Consider the following 22,291-nt stretch of genomic DNA (forward strand, 5'->3'; position numbering starts at 1 on the left):
CATAAAGCTACTCTGTGTCTCTTTTTTCCTCTGCAGAATTTCCCTACATCAGCCTAAGCCACTATTTACTACTTAAAAATAATTATGCACATTCCCTCACTCACAGTAACTGCCATAGTGTTCTCAAGCATTCTAATGCTGTTAAGGTTTGTTTTTGCCCTGTGTTGAATTCTCTGTATCAGTACAAGCACCTTTTTAATTTATAGATTTCTAAGGGCTGAATGGCAGTCTTGGGAACAACAGTTTGTCACAGCAGTGTTTATTATTGTTATTATTATTATTTTACTGTTATTAGTATTGGTTATTACTGTTATTTACATGGGGCATGGCTAGATAGGGTCCATGATGACCAGTTTGCTTACTTGATTAACAATGAATAAATTAGATAACATTATTATTAATATTATTATTAATAGTAGTAGTCCATTATATAGTTCCTTAGATCTCAAGGTATGCCTTCTTTTCTATTTACAAATGTTGTTGTTGTTGTGTCTTTTGACTTTTCCCGGTTAGGGGTCGACACAGCGGAACTCCGGTCTGCTAATGATTGGCAGTAGATTTTTACATGCCGAGTTGCCGGCCCAGACGCACAACCTTCAATGAAGGTACACCCATTCACGCATTTCTCCACAGAGAAGATGCTCTAGCTGCAAATCGAACAGAACAACGTCTTACTGTGAGGCGAAGATAAAAATTCACTCACTAGCATCAATGCCTGTGTGGCATAGTGCTAGCAGACAGTGTGCTATTATTAGGTATTCTCCCTCCTCCAGTAGATTTCCCTATATCAGCACGTCCCCTTTTTTCCAATGAAAAATAACTGTATAAATACAAATGATGCCAAAAATGTCTGACTGCCAGTTTTCTAAAACAGTGTAATATGATAAAGGCATATGTCTTGTATGAAATTTCCTGTATCAGTACAAGCTCATGCTTCTTCTCACAAAAAATTCCTAGTAACAGCAGTTAGAAATCTAACAAATCTCCATGGCTATCAGCAGCTAGTCCAAATTCCAACTAGGTGTGATCAAAAATCTAAAAGGGAATCCATCCTTGACTGGGTCCTAACTAACGACTCCACATTGTATCCCCACACAGGCATTCTCCCAGATACCTTAAGTGACCACAACATAATATACCTTACATGTAGTAGAACAAGCCTATGCAAAACCACTAACTATAAATCCACTAGAAACACAAAAAACTTCTCTCCTGAGGTCCTCAATACTTTACTCTGTAACTGTGACTGGACCCCCCTAAAAACCCTCCTACTTGACCAGGCTGTAGCATATTTCAACAAAACATATCTACAACACCTAGACACTGTTGCTGCATTGTGCAAAATCAAAGTTAGAACCTCTGCAAAGAAACAAAACAAATCCTCAAGTCCAGAGATGCTGCCTGGCTTTACTATAAAAAAAAAACAAAGAAACACAAAGCCTAACTGAGTACCAAGAACTGCGCAACCGTGCACAAAAATGCATTAGGCTGGACAAAAAATCCTACTACACAACATTACAAACCCAACACAACCCCCAAAAATTTTGGAAAAATGTAAACCAGCCACTAAAACCCACCCAAAAGGCTACCCCCAAACCAATCACCCCTGACACAAATGTTCCCATTGAAACACAATTCAGCTCCACGTTGTGAACTCAATTATTTCCTTAGTATCACAGGGCAGTTCCAACCTCACTACCCCCCCCCAAAACAAATAATAATAATACAAGCTTTACCCTTAAAACAATTTCTACCACCTCAATCGAAAGCATGATCTCCAAACTAAAAACCTCGTCAACAGCAGTCGACCTACTCCCCAGCTATTTCTTGAAACTCACAGCAGATGCTATTGCTATTCCAATCTCCATTTTCATAAACACTTCAGTTGTTGAAAATGATGTGTCCAAACTCTGGACAATATCCTGTGTTACACCCATACATAAAGGTGGGACCTCCACTGATCTTAAGAACTATAGACCCATTGCTATACTCCCCCCGGCCAAAATCCTAGAAAAAATGCATCCATACCCAGGTGCTAAAATATCTCCTAGACAACAATATCCTGTCAGCTACTCAACATGGTTTCATACCTGCCCATAGTACCACTATAGCCCTCCTCTGCTTCACAGACACAATAAACCATCTCAAAAATGAAGGCCTGCACTTGACACAGTCTTACACCAAATCCTGCTAAACAAACTAAACCAATATCACCTAATCAAATTCCACTCTTACCTGCTTCCAAAGCTACTTAACTGACAGGTACCAGGTTGTGAAATGGGAAAATTCTCTCTCTCTCCTCAGCTGCCCATAACTATAGGTGTCCCACAGGGTTCTTTCTTAGGACCACTACTGTTCACAATCTTCACATATGACCTCCATATCTCCACAAAGCATGCATCTATCATTCAGTATGCAGATGATACTACCTTAATCTGTGCTGCACAAAATATTCCCACCCTCCTGCAAACAACTCAACTAGAATTCTCTGACATTGACGACTATCTTACCAAACCCCAATTTATCCTTAATCCAAAGAAAACTCAGCTTATGATTATAACCAGTTCTAGCAAAAACACTGATAACAGTCAATTCACTATCTACTCCACAAATGCTAATCCATCCGCTCCAGTGGCACAGGCTAAGCTATTGGGAATAACCATAGTCTCCCACCTAAAATTTGATAGTCATGTCAACTTAACTATTAAAAAAGTACATGCCAACTGGGATCACTCTACCATATCAAACTGTTTCTTACCAACAACACAAGATCAGCCATTGCTCGCTTCCAGCTTTTATCAACCCTACTCTATGCATCTCCCATTCTGACTAATCTCAACAAAATTGAACTAAGCAAAATGGAAGCCTGCTATAACAGAATTGTCCACTTTGCTGCAAATTGCTCATATAGAACTCATCACTGTACTGCTTTGAGCCAGCTCTCCTGGCTTGAACTGTCCAACCTCCTAACCTACAATCAGCTCTGCCTCTGTCACTCTATTACCTCTCCAATAAGTGTCCTGCCCTCAAAAACCTAGTACATCATCACTCAGCCAAAAGGCCTCTTAGATCATCAAGCAAACTACTACTAGAAGTCACCAACAGCTATAATAGCTTTGGAGACACACTATATAGTAGTTCAGTGGCTAAAAAATGGAACTCTCTCCCCACTAGCATGCAAAACACATCATCCATAGCCTCCTTTAAAAACCTCATTAGGCAACATTTCAAGCAAAGTTGGCAGTGCAATGACTGCTCCCCAGGCTAATGAAAGCAGATAAGGTAGACATACTAAGCCTAGAGTACTTGCTAATAGTTTTTCAGTCTTACTCACAAACACTGGCTAATTTATAATGTATGTACTGTACCTATGTATGATGTATGTATTCTACATGTGTTCCAAATTTCAGCTGTACACCATAAATCTATTACTTTTATTTTTAAATTAGTTTTCTTGTTTCTTCTCTCCACTGTAACTGTTGATGTAAAAACATGTCTATTGTAATTTGTGTGTATACTGATCATGTCTAAATATCTAAATGTATCTGTAATTATTTTTCTGTGTGGAGCTTTTCTCCCCAGCCTCTGTTGAAAAAGGGCCTTTTCAGCTGAGTCGGACACTCCTGGTTAACAAATGCAAAATAAATAAATAAATAGAATGTTGTCACAGTGTTCTCAGATGGTGTAATTAGGCTTATTACCTCTTACATATTTTTAGAGATGTATTTACAAGCATGTACTCTCTTTATTAAAAATATTTGTACATAGAAGGTCAGAAGATGAAGTGGAGTTGTCTGACAGTCATTTTAGGCTCACTGCCATTTATAATATCACAATCCCCACCTCAATGATTTGAATGCAGCCTTTCCTTCAGATAGTCCCAAACAAAAGGAATTTGATAGCCTTCCCCATTTCACTGAGTCCTGATTAATAAGTGACAGACTTTACTCTGTTCATAGTGTCAAACTAACAACCCTCAACAATCACAATACAGCCTTTGCCACCCCCCTGAATGGTTCATATTTTCTTTTTTTTTCTTTTTTTATAAAATTAAAAAATGGTTCATTCACCCAAAAGAGAAGTGACTTCAGCTGTTACTTCTGAGATGACTCACAGTAGGCAGGCCCTAATGCGCAGTCATTCTGAGTGATCACACATGAGGTAATAAACTTGGTCTTTGCTGTGAGGCTGCTTCTTATCCTCAAGACTATCCCCAACAGAATCTATGGGAATCGCCCCAAAACAGAGAGATTAGCTAAATGTAATGCACTGGATCTCACTAATTAGGGGACATGATAAAGAGATGTGGGCTAGTTAATCATGACCTTTTACTCAATGGTTGAGGGAGAGGGGGGCATCATGCTAATAAATAGCAGTTCCTTTCCCTTCTGAGTTCTAGTTCCTGTTCATTTTAACATGCAGCTGTAAGTTAATTATTTTAATAAAATTAAATTAGTAACAAAATAAATACACCTAAAGTGTTCTGAAGGTTAGCAAAATGTATATATTCGATGTGTCTGTTTTCGTCTGTTTCAACATGTGGGATGTCAGCTTCAGTCGGATCTGACCTTGGCACCTTATACCCACAGTACTGGATCCAAGAGCTCTGACTCCTCCTTTACCCACAATTCCCCTCTCCTGTGTTAATTACCTTAGATCTCGTTTGCTGCCTGCTAAACCAGAGAAGTTTGCTGACAGCTCAACCTTTCTTTATGATAAGTGAAAGACTATTACTAATTTCCTTATTTTCCTACTCCCTTTAGTGTAGTGGTTAGTTTATAGTAGTCAGTATTAGGATTTTAGTTAGGTTAGTTAATTAAGTACCTTCTTTAAACAGAGTATTTTAGTGTGTAGTCTTCATAGAACTTTCTAGTATATTTCTTGGCATTTTGTAGGTTAATAGCTAAGTGTGTGTGTGTGTGTCTATATATATATATATATATATATATATATATATATATATACACACACACACACACACACACACACACACACACACACACACACACACATATATTTATCTTACTGTTACAGATATCTAAGATTGTCATTATTTTCTTATAAATTATACACATACTGTTTTTTTTTCTAACAACCTTTTAAATATTGACTAGTGCTGTGTCTGATAATGTTTATAAGTATTGAAAATTCCTTTTCTGATGTCTGAGAAGTCCACCAGAATCAAAAAGTGTCTGTCCTCTGGATACAAGATACCACCCCAAGACCCCCATTGACTTTGTGTGCACTGTCTAGATAGATCTTTCCCATTTTCAGGAGAGCTGCAGTATTTGTGCTGCCTTTGGCACAAGGGTTCTTCAGGGAAGGAAAGAAAAACTTATAATCAAGGGAATTCTTCCCCCCTCAGTCAAGGTCCAGAATGTTTACCAGTCCAAAGGTACCCTCCAGCTCTCCTTCTTCTGACAAAACGAGAGAAGAAGAAAAAAAGAAAGGGAACTGTCTAAGGAAAAAGAGAGAGAGAGAAAGACAGAGAAAGAGATATGCTGAGAGAGAGAGATAGAGAAGCATAAAGAGAAACGGTGTGAAAAAAGACAAGAAGAAAAGGTAGACAAAGCTAAAAAAGGTCTCCAGATTCCAGTACTATACCGGGTCTGGCATCTAAGTTATTGAGTCAGTTGGATCCAACTGCAGCTGGGACCTGAACTCCTTCCCTGAAACCTTCCTTTTCTCCAGGGTGAACAGCCTAAGGCTTCATTCCCTGATACTTCAAAAGTTATCATCAAGACCACCGTCAGTAGCTTCATCTTTGGGGCCCAGCCAGTCTACTAGAAGCCTAACCGAAACAGATGTTGACCATATGATCAAGTTTCTGAGGACACGGATTTAAGTAAAAGTCATCCCGGCTCCCTCCCTGAGGAGTGGACCTGGTCAGACCCATTGACACCAGCCATACTTGTTCCGATGCTGTCTCCCTTTCTGCAGTCGATGCATATGGGTCCGAACCCTCCTGCTGTACCAGAGTTGAATCTGATAGTGCTGAATACTTCAGCTTTTACTTCTTCCCTCACTTTCTCAACACATTTGTACTCAGGTTAAGTAACGTCCCAGAGCCAGATTATTAAAGTCAGGGCCCTGACAGTAGAGTCAACTCTGAAGTTTTTGGAGCCATCCATACTGCCCAGTGTTGTCCCCTTTGAAGCTGAGAATGACACTGTTATTATGGGTGGTTCTTCCTTGGCTTCATTGGCTGAGTCAGCGTTCGAGGCTGTGGGAAGGGCTTTGGCTGGACCAAGAAGACTGGTGTGTGCACAGAATTCTGATCTATCCCAACTCTTGCTGGAGCCTGTACCTTCTTCCTCTCATTCGGGTTGACGGGGCAGGCAGACCCAAACAGCTGCAAGACAGCTTGATGTTCGAGCTTCACACCTAAGTCTGAGGTGTCTCCTTCAAAGATCCTGAGGCAGATTACCCAGAAAAGGACTTGCAAGTGGAGGCAAATAGACTCTTCTCCTGAAGCCATCACTGAGGACACCTACTTACATAATGGAGAAGATTCCCCAAGATCCCCCTTGAAGAAGTCTCATTTGGAGACATTCTGGAGTTGATGAAAGAGAGGGGGATGGTCCACAGAAGCTCCTTCTTCTGATGAGTTGGTGTTTCTTGAAGTTTTTGGGTCTGGCCCTTTGACATCCTGTGTGGTCCCACCTCCCAAAGCCTTAACAGATTTCATTGCTCACAAGGCTTGGAAGGAATCTGATGTGGCAAATCCTATCCCAAGAAATCCAGACAAGATTCTAGTTGCCCCAAAAGATAGGAAACATTGGTCCAAGGGTCCCCCCAGTAGATGTTATGGTGGTAGCAGCAGTCATGAAAAAACACCTTTTAGAAGAAAGTTCCTCTGTCCATCCCCTGAGCAGGAAGTTAAGGCCACTGGACAGACTAGGGAAGCAGGCATATGTTTCAGTCACATTTGCACTTTGAGCATTGAACTATCCAGCACATCTGACATGCTTCCAAATAGACTTGATTAAGAAGCTTTTTAAGTCTTTTTTTGGGTAGCTTACCTATACCCAAATGTCTACCCTACTATCTTCCTCTAAAGTAGCCATGAGATTGTTATCTAATGCAACTGATGGTACAGCAAGAGCAGCCAGCACAGGTATTACTACGCAGTATCATGCAGGATGTAGCTATGTGATTTCATGGAAAGCTTTAAGATATTCTTCATAATGCCCCCTATGTTGATACCATCTTGTTTGAACCAAAAGTGAAAGAAACACTTACCAAGAGTGAACAGAATGTTAAGGCCATGTCTGCCATAGGAATCCATTTTTCTACTCCTCAAAGATCCTTTTCCAAGAATCAGAGAGGGGATAGGAAAATGTGGTTTAAAAAGTCCCAAGGTTTTCACCAGAACACTCTCCCTGATGCAGAGAACATGGCAATCCATCTGGACACCACCCGTGAGAAAGAGGCAGTTCACAGCTTCAAGGTTTCCATGGCTGTTTCACTGAGAAATTTTATCAGTATCCCTGAATGTTTACCCAACTGCTGCACTCTGGAGGCAGTCAGAGGATGCTTCTCCTTACACCCTTTAGCCTGGCAAACCATAACTTCTAATTCATGGGTGTTAAGTATTATCACCAGAGGTTATACAATTCCATTTTTAGATTCCTCAAGGACAAGACTAAAGATTCCCAATACTCCACCCAATCAGATGGAATCTACAGCAACAGAGGTTTTAAAGTTGCTAAGCAAAACAGTCATTCAGCCAGTCCCCTCAGACCAACTATGATCTGGAGTCTATTCCAGGTTCTCTTTAGTTTCAAAAAAGACAGGGGACCTCAGACAAATATTGGATCTCAGCAATCTAAATCAATATGCCAAACAGACAAAATTCCAGATGGTCTAAGTGCAGTCCATTCTACCTCTGTTTAGGCAGCATGATTAGATGTGCTCCATCGATTTCCAGGACTCCTGCTATCATATCAAGATCAGAAGGCAATCTCGGAGGTTTCTCTGTTTCCATCTGAAAGCCAGTCACTCTCAATTCAGGACACTGCCATTTGGTCTCACTGCAGCCCCTCTGGGTGTTCACCAAGATAATGGCAGTTGTAACAGCTTATCTCCAGCTACAAGGGAGCTAGGTCTTCCTGTATTTAGGCAATTGGCTCCTAACTGCTACCGCCAAGAATCTAGTATTACAGGATCAGTCAGTCCTTCTATCTCTGGTAGTTAACTTGGGAATATCAATCAACTACAACAAAAGCAGACTTCATCCTCCTCAGAGCATAGAATTTATAGTTTGCCAAATAGTCACTCTCCAACATATCGTAAAACTATCCCCTGCAAGAGTCAGTTCTTTAAGGTCCATGGCCCTTCAAGAGTTGCCACACCCTTGACCATAAGCACGACTCATTCTGTGACTGTTAAGACTGATGGACTCTTACATTACTCTAATTCCTTTGGCCAGATATCACATGAGAGTCCTGCAGTGGATGCTAGCAGTATAATGGTCACAGAAATTTCACTATCATTGCAACAGAATTCATCGTATGCAGTATGCAGGGATCATATACAGTGGTGGATTATATCCCAGTTAAATTGTTCGGGGAGATCCTTTTGTTCTCCTACTTCCAAAGCCACAGTCATCATGCTTGCTTACCTTCTAGGATGGGGGGTGCATTACAAAGGGAAGACAGTTCAAGGGATGTGGTCATCAACAGAGGCAAACGTCACATCAATGTCTTGGAGTTGAGAGCAGGTCTCCAAACATTGCAGGCTTTTCAGGACAATCTACCCAAGGATGTGGTCTCCATCCACTTGGGCAACATGTCAGTGGTCTGGTACATCAAGAAACAAGGTGGAACATGTTTGTACCCTCTTTGCCAGAAAGCCATGCAAGTTTGACAGTAGATGATGTCTTCAAACTGTTTTCTTTTAACAGCACACATTCCTAGTTCATCCAATGTAGAAGTGGACGAGTGGAGCGGAAATATACTATTGCCTCAAGAGTGGCCTCTCAAACAAACAGTGTCAATGGAGATTTTCAGCTGCTGGGGCTAACCTTGCTGTCACGTCTTTGCTTCATACCTCAACAATAAATGCAGTTACTTTGCCATCATTCCTCCACCGTGTCAATCACTAAGAGATGCTGCATTTTTGGCCCCCAGGTCTCCTCTACACCTTTCCACCAATTCCTCTCATTACCAAGTTCATTCAGAAAGCAATGGAATGCAAGACCGGCCTTGGCAGGTATGATTCCCCTTTATTTGGCCTCATCTTCTGCACCCACCATGGGTTGTAGATCCCCAACCCAGATCCCCTCAGTCACCTGCCTGGGATGCCTCTACCAGATCTCCTGTCTTGAAAACTAACTGCATTATTTCTGCAATTTTAACAATAGCCATAGATGCCAGTCTTTCTGCTCTGTCAGAAGGAAACAACCAAAACATCTTAAAAGCAAATGGAAACATTTGTCTGTATGGGCAAGTTTGAAGGGATTGGATCCCTTTTCAGACCCCTTACCAGCAATTCTGGAGTTCCTTTCTGAACTTTTTATGGGAGGTTCTAGTTACTCCACAATTTATGTCCAGATGGCTCCCATTTCAAACTTTTACATGGGAAACCATGATTCCTCTATCACATCTCTTAAGTTGACCAAGGCCTTTCTTAGAGGAACGTTTTTATTGGGACCTCCAGTTTATGATCCAGTCCTTTTTTGGGATGTTACAATTTTACTTTAGTCTTTAACCCAAAAGCCCATTTAGTCTCATTAGATTTAAAGTTCCTGTCTTGGAAAACTATCTTTTGGTGCCCATTACATCAGCAAAACATGTGTCAGAATTACAAGCATATTCATGCAAGCCTCCCTTCCTTATTTTTCATAAGGATAGGTTTTGCTGAGAGTAAATCCCTCCTTCCTTCATATGGTGGCTTCATAATCTAACTTGAACCAACAGATTAATTTACCAGTATTATTTTCAAACTTTGCTAACAGGGTGAATATTCCCTACATACCTTAAATGTCCATAGGCAACTGAGGTTCTTTCTACACCATACTAAGGGCTTCAGAAAATCCAACCAATTGTTTGTTTCAGGACAAAGCTAGGACAATGTGTGTCTAAAGTTACACTTTCAAAATGGCTAGCAGATTGCATTTCCATCATTTATAAGTCAAAAGTGCTGTCTTTGCATTTTAAACCTAAGGCTCACTCTGCCAGAGTGATGCAGCTTCTGTTGCAACTGCAGAAAGAGTACCTGTCAGTGATATACATGCGGCAGTGACTTGGTCTACAACTCATACCTTTGTATCTCATTATAAGCTAGATGTGCAGTCTAGGACCTATGCATCCTTTGGCTCTGCCATACTCTGGAATGGCCTTCCTTGTGTCCACCAACGTCCCTTCCTGGGTAGCTTGAATCAGACAAAAATAGACAACATCAGATATGTAAGGTGCATACTTACCATAATGGTCAATCCATGTTGTCTTATTTTCATCTGGTTCAACTCAACTCCCTCCATCCCCCTTCCAAATTGTCATTTTTCCTCTTCTGGGCATCGACAAGACCTTGTTTGGATGCTGCCTGTCCTTTGTTCCACTTTTTTCTATAGTGGTTTTCCTTTCAAAATTCCATCCTTTCTCCATTCATTCCTACATTAGTTAAGACCATGTGTAATCAGTCAGCAAACTCAATCAGAGGTAATTCAGACAAGAGAAGAGGTTGTGGATAGGGGAGGATCAGAGCTCTCAGATATAATACTCTGGTATAAGGCACCAAGGTTGGATCCAACTAGATCCGACATTCCACATGTTGAACCAGATGAAAATAAGACAACGCAGATCTATCATTATGGTAAGTATATAACTTGTATTTTTTTTTTTTTTGCATTTTAATATTACATTCTTATCAATTTTAAAATAAAAAGATAAAAATTGTTATAGCTTCACCCATTATTCTGGTTATTGCAGTCAGTGATAATGTAACTCATTACCCATGGATAAGGAGTTATGACTTTAATGTTGATCTTCTAAGTAATACACAGTCTGGATCCTATTCACTTGAAAGAGTTCCTTATGCTTAATTCCCAGTGAGGTCTCATGAGGGGTTACTAGTTGTTTCCCAGGACATGGCTTGAAACTTCTGGTGCACTTTCTTTTAGCACATCTTGTTCCTGTCCCATAGGATCAGCTACCTTCCCTGATACTATATCTTTTCAAAAGAATCTGTGTTAAACAACGTGTTTGAGATTTTATTTGTAGTAATTGTACTTCATTTTAATTTATTTATTGTTTTGTCTTATTAAGCTGTTTAATTACTTTTTATCACATTGTTCTACTTGTTTTTCCTGTTTGATGTCTAAGCTTATACAGCTAATTGACTAAACAAGTAAATAAGTAGGCACTGCAGGCTTCTGAATCCTAGTCTCTTCAGTAATGGAATGTCTTTGACCAGCTGCTATTTTGCTTCATCTGGGGGGGGGGTGGGGTGGGGCTATCCTGGAGAGAACTCTACTAACTTTCTGTAAATTAAATTTATCAAGGTAACATAAACAACGATTGCAGAGGTGAGTTGGTGGTTCATTGCACTCATTTTTTTCCACAAGAGCCCTCTGCCTTATTGGGGCTGCTGGATGCTTTGTCTGCTATTGCAGCTTTTCTTCTATAAACTCTAACAATTTGAGTGAAGAAGCTAAATGGGCTCCAACCAGAGACATACTTTTTAAGGTATAGTATAAAAAAAAAAACAGCTTGAATATGTACATATCTTCAAGTATCATTTAATAACCAGTCAGATATATATAGTATTTACTAATTACCCTGTTCTATTTGTAACCATATATCAGTAAAATATTTTAATTGAAAGGCATGACAAACTTCTTGTGATGAAAGTGACAATAAACATACTAAAGATGCTGATATGTTCCAACAGAATAATCTATTTTCTGCTTTGCAGGGAGTGGGTAAAACTACACTTGGCAAGAAGTTATCTCAGGCATGGAAATGTATACTAATTGAAGGTAATTTAAGAAACACTTAAGTTCATTGTTACTGATATTGTCAGCATACAATAAATCATTTATCTTTTTCTTGTTTACATTGTTTAACAGCCACAGAACTTTTACGTCTGCACATAAGTGAAAGCACAGAATTTGGAACTACGGTAAATAACTATACATAATACTAAACAAAGTATAGGACTAGCTGTGTCAATACAATTAAAGCATTATAATATACATGTTCTCTTCTTAGCTTCAAGAAATGCTAATTAAGGGTCAAAGTATTACAGAAGAAATAATTACAAAGATGATCTTGGATAAAATAAATTCAGCAGAAGCTGCTCACCTTGGTAAGTTGTTTAGTACACACCTCTTTTATGAGCTCAACTAATTTAAAAGGGCTGAAATTAAGTAATAAAAAAGGTTCAGATTTGTTTTAAAATGGTTAAAAAAAAGTGTGATAACAGGAAAGTTCACCAAACATGTTCGGGATTGTAACATGTTGCTCATACCTTGGGTATTGCACAGTGGTGTCAAGTGTTGTGTTATATATGTATAATTTATTATGTTTTGGAATTTGAAACTAAAAAACACTAAAAATTAGTGGTCTTAAAACTTCGTTGATGAGCTGAGTCTCAATAATTTCCAAAAATCATGAAACCCAGGTAGTGTTCCAAAGCAAAAAAAGCCTTTATTCATTACAAACAAGTGATCCTCAGTACCAAAAATTGGAAATATTTTAACAATGTTAAACGTATCAGCATTTATATACGTAAAAGTAGGTGTGGAAAATATATGTATTATTTAATTTTAAACAAGCCTATTCAAGGCAAACAATATAAACAGGTCTGTGTAAGTGCAAGTGACTTTTAATGCATGTCCAGTACTAGCCAGCTATAGAAGAAATTTTGTTTCAAGTGTGAGACTAAGAAATAAAACAAATTTCTGAATCCAGTCTTATCCATTTAAGTTTACCTCTTAGACATTACTTGGTCACTCTGTGGAGGCCTTTTTATTTGACAGCAGCATAGCATCCTTTCCTTTTCTTGCTACTAACTCAGCTCATATAGTTTCAACTTCCGAATCATGTAAGAGACCTGGCGTATTATCCCCATGGTGAATTTTCTTTATGGTCTTCTAAACAGGCCCATTCGTTTTTTTTATTGAATGAGACTGACTCAGACTTGATTATCTCCTGTACTTTAAAGGGTTCTTTCCCTTCACTTGGCTCTTTCAGCTTTTCTGGTTGCTTAGGAAAATGTATTTTCTTGTTGCCTTCACTTCCTATTTTTAGAAATAAAAAAAGTTGATCTTCATTAACAGAATCCAGTGGCTCATAATGAGAATACTGTTTGGTTAGAATGATTGCATCATTTTAAATGCTATTTTTTATTATTTATTTATCAGTTGATTCCTAGATTTCATAGAGTTCATCTGCTGTAGCTCATTAGGTGCAAATAATGTGAGGGCCCTGGAGCATTAATATGTTTAAGTGACTCTTTTGGAGTCATGCAGTTTGCAGTGGTACTTTTTGGAATCGGATGAAGGCTTTTGACGCCACCACATTCTTTAAAGAAATAGGCAAGTTATTATTTTTGTATTTAACTTATAGTTTGATTACCAGGTAGGCTGATTTGTCTATTGACCTTTTTCAGCTACAATCTGGGTACAAGACTGCAGTAAAAATTAGTGTATGGTATCAAAATTCAGTACATAAGAATAAATACATGTAACAAAGACAAATTGAAGAGTATGTCAAAATTTAAAACTCAGTAGTCTATTTATAAAATATACAAGTGGAAATATCACAATATCTGAGTACCTTTAATTATAAGCTATAAACATAGACACTGTCACTAAGACATGTGCACTTGCATTTATTTTTTTCATTTTGCAAATGCTGCCTAAATTTTTTTTGGCTGTTTGAAGAGTTTCAATATTTTATGTCTGTAGGTAGCCGGTCTTATCTATCAGGTCCTATCCTGCAGGGAGCTTTTTCTCTAATAGCCACTTTATATCTAGGTCTGGCCAATGTGAGTGTTTTCTTGGCTGCTGCTAAGGTAGTGGTTTTGTCCTCTGATTTGAAGTAATCATTTAAGGAGTGAGCAATAGTCTAGCATTATAATTTTGTAAGTCAGTTTATTTAGTAGACAGTATCTCTGTTAGTAATAAGAAACCAGTGTGCCTTTTCATATAAAGTAAAGTGGTGGCAATTTCTATCTGCAAGAAGGGAAATCTTAATATTTTTGGGTTCAGTCACTTGAAGTTTTGTGTGTTTTGTGCTGAATTAAGGGCAGTAAAGGTGATGTCTTATTCAGTCTTAGGAACTGGTGCATTTTTTGGCTAATGCCATTCATGCCACTGGAAGACAAAGTGTAAGAGTCAATAATATAGTTCTAGCTGTGCCATGACCTTAGTGGTAATTTTATCTGTGAGATTACAGAAGTTTAGTGAGGGGTCCAGTATTACACTGAGATATTTTTGCTGTGTAATATTTAGTATAATGTTTCCTTTTAAATTTAAGACTAAGGGAAGTAGTGATGCTAGCTTCTCTGTTACTTTTGAGTTTATTATTGTGGATCCAGTTACAAAGATCACAAACTGAGACTGAGTAACTTGTTGCAGTGTTTGGTATGTTCCATGGGCTTCAAGGAGAATAATCTCTGCATATGTAACTGTCTTTTGTCTGGGTAAGTCTTGTGTGATCCATCCATCCACAATCCCTTTTTCCCATTCTTGCCCATGGGGTCGGTGTGCCACTTCAACAATGACAATCATCTAGAGCCAAGGTTTACACTGCCAGGTGACTAACACTGCCAAAGTAGTTCTTCCACACCACACACTCACACCTATGGCCAGTTTTGACTGTCCAATCCACCTACTTTATATAATACAGAAAAAGAGAGAGTAAAAGGGGTCCTATGATTGAGCCTTGTGGAATACTTGTATTTAGAGTTCCCATTTCTGGCAGTAAATTGTTAGAAAATGTTTGAAAAGGTCTATCCTACAAGTTGTTTTTAAACCAGAATAAGATACTTTCAGCAAAAGTGAGGTTTTTGAATTTTGAGAGGCTATAGCTTACCATCTCAAAGGTAATAACAGCCATTGTGGTCTAAAAAACTGCATTAGCCATGCAGTGGCACTGTACTTTTATCATTTGTAGTTCTACTAATTTCTGAGTTCATACATTTGCTTTAAATCCAAATATGTTAGGTTTTATACTTTCGCTATAGCATTATTGTATTTACATTAACACTACTTGGAAAGGAATTCTGTTTTTAGGCTTTTTTTTTTGTTATTACAGCTTTATTTTCTCAACTTCTCTGAAGTGTGTCTTGTTTATTTTTTTGCTTCTTTTTGGAAAGTGAAGAAATTTCCATGGCAGAAATACTGAAAAAAAACAAAAAAAAAACAGTTCCAGCAAATTTTAAGCTGAACTATGAATGCAAGGGTTTTTTTAAAACAGGAAGCATTTAAGTGTCAGACCTGCTCCTGTTTTGCCTTAGCCTCTGGTAGGTCATCTTTTTCTCCTGATCCCGATGGTGTTGCATCTACAGTCACTAAGGACCGGGGAAAGGCTACATCCTCTTCAACTTTAGGGATTCCCTTGATGGGCAAGGGAGGACTACTTTACTACTTTTGTCATTCTTGGGGGGGAGTGAAGGTTCTTCACTCAGCCTAGATAGGGAACCTGAATATGGGATGGTAGATGGGTATGTCTTTTATGGACTGGTCATTCTCCAGGAATTTCCCCAGTAAAGGGGAGCATAATGAGAAAATATTCCTTGGGTTTGCTAGGTACCTCATTTCTGTTTCTTCTTAGCTAAAGTCCTCTTCTGGCAAGAAAGAAAATGAGTTCCCTCTCCTTCTGGCTTGGAATTTCCATCAGAAGAGCAGGCATTGCAGGAGTATGGGTGTACTTCAGGGATGTCTTCTCAGTATGAACAGTATCATTCTGAGGAAGTTTCCTGTTGAAGATCTATCTTTTTCTGAGACTTTATCAAAGTTAAAAGAGGATTTTCAGTAGGATTAGAATGAAATTTCTGTTGCACAGAAAATATGTTGATTTGTAAGCATTGGATATTTCTAAACCTGCAAATGACTCTACTGTTTTGCCTGCTTTAGAGAATATTTTTTTTTACTGTTTCTGCTTTTCCTAATGGTTTGCCTAATGGTCAACCTCCTGCCCTAAGAAAAAAATGACAGATTATACAAGGTACTCCAGAATCCTAAATATTTGTTTTCCAACACTAAAGCAGATTCAGCATAAATGTATCTATCTAAAACTACTCCTGCTAAACAGATGACTACTGCTAACCCTGCTCCATCTCACAAGACTGGGAAAACCTTTGACAAACTGGGAAAGAAAGTTTATTCTTTAAAAAAATTATTAAATTGTGAATTAAGACACAGGCAAACATACATTAACAAAAAAGAAAACAAACCATATTAACATTTCCCATCTACATATATTAAACATCACATATATTTTCTTCATCAGTCCAGCATTGCATACATTGCTGTATTTGTGCCTTCCGTTAAACCTCACTCCTCCTGAACATTATTTTAACCACAGCTTCAATGTATTTCTATATAATTTGCTCATTCCATTTACTTAAGACCCTCTTCAAGTTCTTTTATTACTTTTTATAATATTCAGTTCTTCAAATATGACTTAGACTTTGATTTCCATTTTCTAGCAATTGCTTTTTTTTGGTAGCCATCAGAATTAAACTTATTAAGGGCTCCCTGTGTCTAGGCAATTCATTTCCTGTGTCCTACCTGTAAAGAATAATTCCTTGGTTAAAGCCATTTGCTTACCCACTATTTCTGACAGAATACTTTATAGGGAATTTTTAAATCTGCCAACTCATTACACTCCCAAAACATATGCTCCCATTTACCTCTTTCTTACCTATCACACCTTCAACATTTGCTATATATCTGGGAAAAATTCCATGAAGTCTGCTTCAGGTATAAAAATTACCTGCGCAAACAATTCCAAGCAAAGATACTTCTGGACTTTGTTGCATATTTGGGAGACATACAAATGTCCTCCCATTGATCTCTTGTAAATTGCTTTTCCTATATCTCTTTCCAATCTTTCATAACCTTCTCTGATTATTTTGTATAGTTATCATGCAATATATTACATACATTAATAACTATTCATTTTTAACAGCAGCTACTTTTCTAGATTCAGCTAAAAACTCTGCCAGTGCAGGTCTTTCACTTAAGATCCTCCTATCCCTTTCTCTTTTCCTAAACTCAGATATTAATCCCTGGTTGGGAAGGCAGTCTCTAGCTTGCAGTTCAAATGTCTTTTTGGCATTATCCCACTGTATTACCATTAGCACACTATTTATTTGCTCCCAATATTTTGGTTCCTTTGTCAGTTTTCTCTAGTAAATTCCAACCCTCTATTTTCTGTACCCATTCTTGCAGTCATCCCTATAGCCAAAAGAACATGCTGGCAGATGAAAAATTTTATATACCCATCACAGGAAGTAGGGTAGATTATATCATACAAAGGGTGCATATGGTACTTACAGATTCACTCAGGAATGAAGTTATAGATCAATCTCTGTTTGAGTACTTTTATGTTGCACATCCTCTATTACCGGTTATTCAGGGTCTGCCTAAGGTCCACAAGGACCCCAGACTTCCACCTATGAGACCTATTGTGGCAGGTAGAGGGTGGTCCACTGAACCACTCTCGGTTTATGTTGAGGGCAGATTGAGACCTGTGGTGGAAGCCAATGGCTTTATACTCAAGGATACCAAACAATTTCTGTTAGATCTATATCAATTTGTCGGCACTTGTTCGTATGTGGGAGACATCATTTGGGTCACCATGGATGTCAATTCACTTTTCACAGTGATCCCAAACCAGGATGGTCTGGAAATGATTGGCACTTATTTGAGGAGATCAAGTCTTATGACAGGATCTGATGTAGACCTGGTTCTTCTTTTATTGGAGACAGTACTGGTTTCCAATGTATTTTGCTTCCAGGACAGTATATTCCTCCAACGGGATGGCGTAGCTATGGGCACTTCTTGTGCCAATAGCTACGCCAACCTAGTTATGGCTGAATGGGAGCACAGGGTCCTTTTTCAACATCCCATGTACCAGGAACATGTACCATTTTATAGGCATTTTGTAGATGACCTTTTACTGGTTTGGAAAGCTACACCAACACAGTTACAGTGTTTTTTCAGTGAGATCAACACAACTATAGACTTCTTGAGTTTCACCATTGACTGGTCCGATACACGTATCCCGTTCTTAGATGTTTATGTTGAGAAATTGACTGATGGGATGGTAAATACAGGCCTTTACCGTAAATCTTGTCATAGGAACACCCTTTTACATCGTCACAGCATGCATCCTGGCTTTGTATATAGGAACATTGTACGTGGACAAGCGATGCGTACATCTAGATACACACCTGATGCCTCTGCATACAGTAGGGGGGCAGTGGACCTTGAGATTAGATTGAGGGAACGCAGTTATAGCCCCTTAGATATTAGCACAGGCATGGAAGATATAGAGGGTCTCAGAGCTACGAGAGCTATGCCATATTTCTCAAGTGGAGCTCACAACTACTATTCAGTGAGTAGCACTGAAATACAGGATAGTGCTATTTTACCTGTACAGAGCCAACAAATTGTTTTTCCTATTTATTACACAAAAGATATAGGTTACATCAAAGACATTTTTGTCAAGCATTGGCATATCCTATCGGTAGATCCGAAAATCAAGGAGATCAGTGGTGATAGGCCAAGGTTCGTGTATCGTAACAAAAAGAACCTCAAAAACATCTTATGCTATCCAAAGATGGTATACACTCGACCAATAGGACATGGAACCTATATGGCTCCATGCAATAGGTGTAACTTCTGTTCCTTCATCTTGACAGATCCCATGTTTATACATCCCTTGGGATTAGGAGAGTATACTATACGAACACATGGTGATTGCATGTCTAAAGACATCGTCTATTTAGCCACGTGTGTATCCTGTCCCGCATTTTATGTTGGCAAAACCAACCGTTGCCTGAGGGACAGGATACGTGAACATGTATACAATATCAGGAAGGGTCATTTACACAACGCACTTGCTAAACATGTGCATGAATTTGCTTCTCATCATTTTAAGTTCAGAATACTTGAACAGATCTCTAGAACATATAGAAGGGGGGACATTGAGAATTATACCGAGGCCAGAGAGACCTCTTGGATTATTAAGTTCAGGGCTGATATGTCACCAGGCCTTAATGGGAGAGTCCCATTACGTCCGCTGTTGAAGCTCAGAAGATTGAGATATCATAAATGAGTTAGGGGGTGTGTCATATATAAACAGTATATTGAGTTTTTGCTGGTTATATACTTTTTATATATTGAGGTTTTGCATATATCTTAACACATTATATGTTATTGTATATTTTTATTGATATGATTATTATTTTATTTTATTTCATCACCATTTATTTTATGTGTTTCTTATATCAATGTTTGTAGTCATGGCAGTTGTGCATCTGTAGACTATTCACAAGCTCTAGATATGACAACAAGTTTAGATAATGAGTTCTGTATTTTCATTGGTGCACTTGGTTTGGCGCCTTTTTTCTTTTATATTTAAGAAGTTTTTACACATTTGCTGTTTGTACTGAGGTCTGAAGAAGCTACTTAGCGAAAGCGCTAACCGACGTCTACTACAATTAAAGTTTTGGCTTTTATCTTTGGGCTACGCTGGATTATTTTGTCTTTGAGTGAAGCTCACTTGTGTGAAGCTTACTTGGCCACTGAACGCTGTTACATTGACTGTCATCCCTTCATTGTTTTGCTCAAACATTAAGTGTTTTATTTAATATTTTTTGCCGTTTCTGTTTGAGCATTTACTCCGCACGGATTTTTATTCTTTGATTGATTTACTATCAGCTTTACTTTCCGTTCGGGGGCATGATTGAAGGGGTACAGCAGGAGATTGAGTTACCCTATACACCACGTAACATGCAGGAAGCACCAGTGATGTCACGTCCGGTCTTTGACCGTATGGGCGATTGTCTATGAGCTGAGATGAATCCTCTGGAAGCGTTTGGTGAACAGGAATCACTACGAGATGCAACCGGAGAGGTGATGTTTGACAGAGAAGGTTTACGCTTGGCGATTGAGAAAATGGAGTCGGACTTATACAAACTTAAACGGATGCAGACACAGAGACAGCATTTCGAAGTCTGCATCCAACGGCGACTGGTTCCCAGGGGGCTCAGAGTACTCAAGATGCCGACTACGGCTACATTGCATCCAGAGCTGCTGTATGAATGGCAGCAACTAAACATCGAGGTAAGCCTCAATTACATGAGGTTAATGAATAGATACTTTGAGCCTATTGAAAATGCATTGAGGCAGGATATACAGGTTCAGCAGTCAGCGATTTACGCTACCTATCCTGCCACATCTGTTGACTTTTTACTTAATTCAGCCCTAGATAACATTTTACAATATGAGCGACGCCTCTACAATCAAAAGAGGGCCAAATTATCAAGGGACAGTGACGACTTTAGAGTCGGTAACATTTTTACTTGGCCTAGGAATCATGTTATCGTCGACCATCGACGCACTGAGACTAACAATGGACATGGTACTGCCACCTCCTTAGGGAAGGAGGTTAGACAAGATAATATCATTGTGACTGATTTAGTCACCTCAGATGTTATTACTGTGACTGATTCAGCTATTTCAGAGACTGTCATAGATACTGCAAATGAACATTTTACTGACGTTGGAGTTGTTATGCATGATGATAATCAAGTCTCAGTTAGTAATGTAATAGACAGAACATATGACACATCTCTTGAACCTGCAGTCTGGAGAAAGACTACCAGTACTACAGTTGTTACTACTGGTAATTCTCTGAATGCTGATAAAAGCAATGCACCCCATACCAGCACAGTGCATTCTTTCAATAGTAAACACCCTTTCCCCATCCGCACATTCACCAGGGAGGCACAGACGCGCTCAGTCAGCAGGGGCCGTCAGAAACGGAAATTGTCTCCGGGTCGCCAACCGAATGGGAACATCAAGAAGATGTGGGAAGGGAGGAAATAGACCTGGTATTCAATCTATCCAGCTATGAGTTGAACAATGAGGAAATAGAAGTACTCTCGAGAGGTCTTACATTCATCCCCACCACCTATAGCAGACATGTTGAAACGTTAAGAGATTTTAAGTTATTTATTAGGAACTTGTCATTAAAGGTACAGTTCAATGGGACGGATATTGTGCCAAGTCACACATATAGGAAACCCAGTACCTTTATACCATCAATACACCCTCTTGTAGCGGCCTATAGTAAACTGGTTGAGGACGACCTCTACAAGTTACAAGGACGATATGGTCCACGCCACCAACATAAATTTAATTTAACATACAAACAGAGAGAGGCTTTGAACACTTTGAGTAAGAATAGGAACATCACAATACGACCAGCTGACAAGGGTGGAGGGATAGTGATTTTTGACACGGATAGATACCATCAGGATATGAAGAACATGCTGGCAGATGACAAATTTTATATACCCATCACAGGAAGTAGGGTAGATTATATCATACAAAGGGTGCAAATGGCACTTACAGATTTACTCAGGAATGAAGTTATAGATCAATCTCTGTTCGAGTACTTTTATGTTGCACATCCTCTATTACCGGTTATTCAGGGTCTGCCTAAGGTCCACAAGGACCCCAGACTTCCACCTATGAGACCTATTGTGGCAGGTAGAGGGTGGTCCACTGAACCACTCTCGGTTTATGTTGAGGGCAGATTGAGACCTGTGGTGGAAGCCAATGGCTTTATACTCAAGGATACCAAACAATTTCTGTTAGATCTATATCAATTTGTCGGCACTTGTTCGTATGTGGGAGACATCATTTGGGTCACCATGGATGTCAATTCACTTTTCACAGTGATCCCAAACCAGGATGGTCTGGAAATGATTGGCACTTATTTGAGGAGATCAAGTCTTATGACTGGATCTGATGTAGACCTGGTTCTTCTTTTATTGGAGACAGTACTGGTTTCCAATGTATTTTGCTTCCAGGACAGTATATTCCTCCAACGGGATGGCGTAGCTATGGGCACTTCTTGTGCCAATAGCTACGCCAACCTAGTTATGGCTGAATGGGAGCACAGGGTCCTTTTTCAACATCCCATGAACCAGGAACATGTACCATTTTATAGGCGTTTTGTAGATGACCTTTTCCTGGTTTGGAAAGGTACACCAACACAGTTACAGTGTTTTTTCAGTGAGATCAACACAACTATAGACTTCT

The 22,291-nt window shown here is 39.0% G+C and overlaps 1 protein-coding gene across 1 annotated transcript in view; it reads left to right on the forward strand.

Annotated features, from left to right (window-relative positions):
• The window catches only part of AK9 (adenylate kinase 9), a 2,653,312-nt gene that overhangs the window by 96,315 nt on the left and 2,534,706 nt on the right, over positions 1 to 22,291 (forward strand). The window contains exons 3-5 of the mRNA XM_044066804.1: positions 11,917 to 11,980; positions 12,071 to 12,123; positions 12,213 to 12,309. Of these exons, the coding sequence (XP_043922739.1) occupies positions 11,917 to 11,980; positions 12,071 to 12,123; positions 12,213 to 12,309 (214 nt within the window). The remainder of the gene's footprint in view (positions 1 to 11,916; positions 11,981 to 12,070; positions 12,124 to 12,212; positions 12,310 to 22,291) is intronic.

The sequence above is a fragment of the Protopterus annectens genome, chromosome 1.part0 (genome assembly GCF_019279795.1).
Source record: "Protopterus annectens isolate FY-2018-M chromosome 1.part0, PAN1.0, whole genome shotgun sequence".
Taxonomy (NCBI): Eukaryota; Metazoa; Chordata; order Ceratodontiformes; family Protopteridae; genus Protopterus; species Protopterus annectens.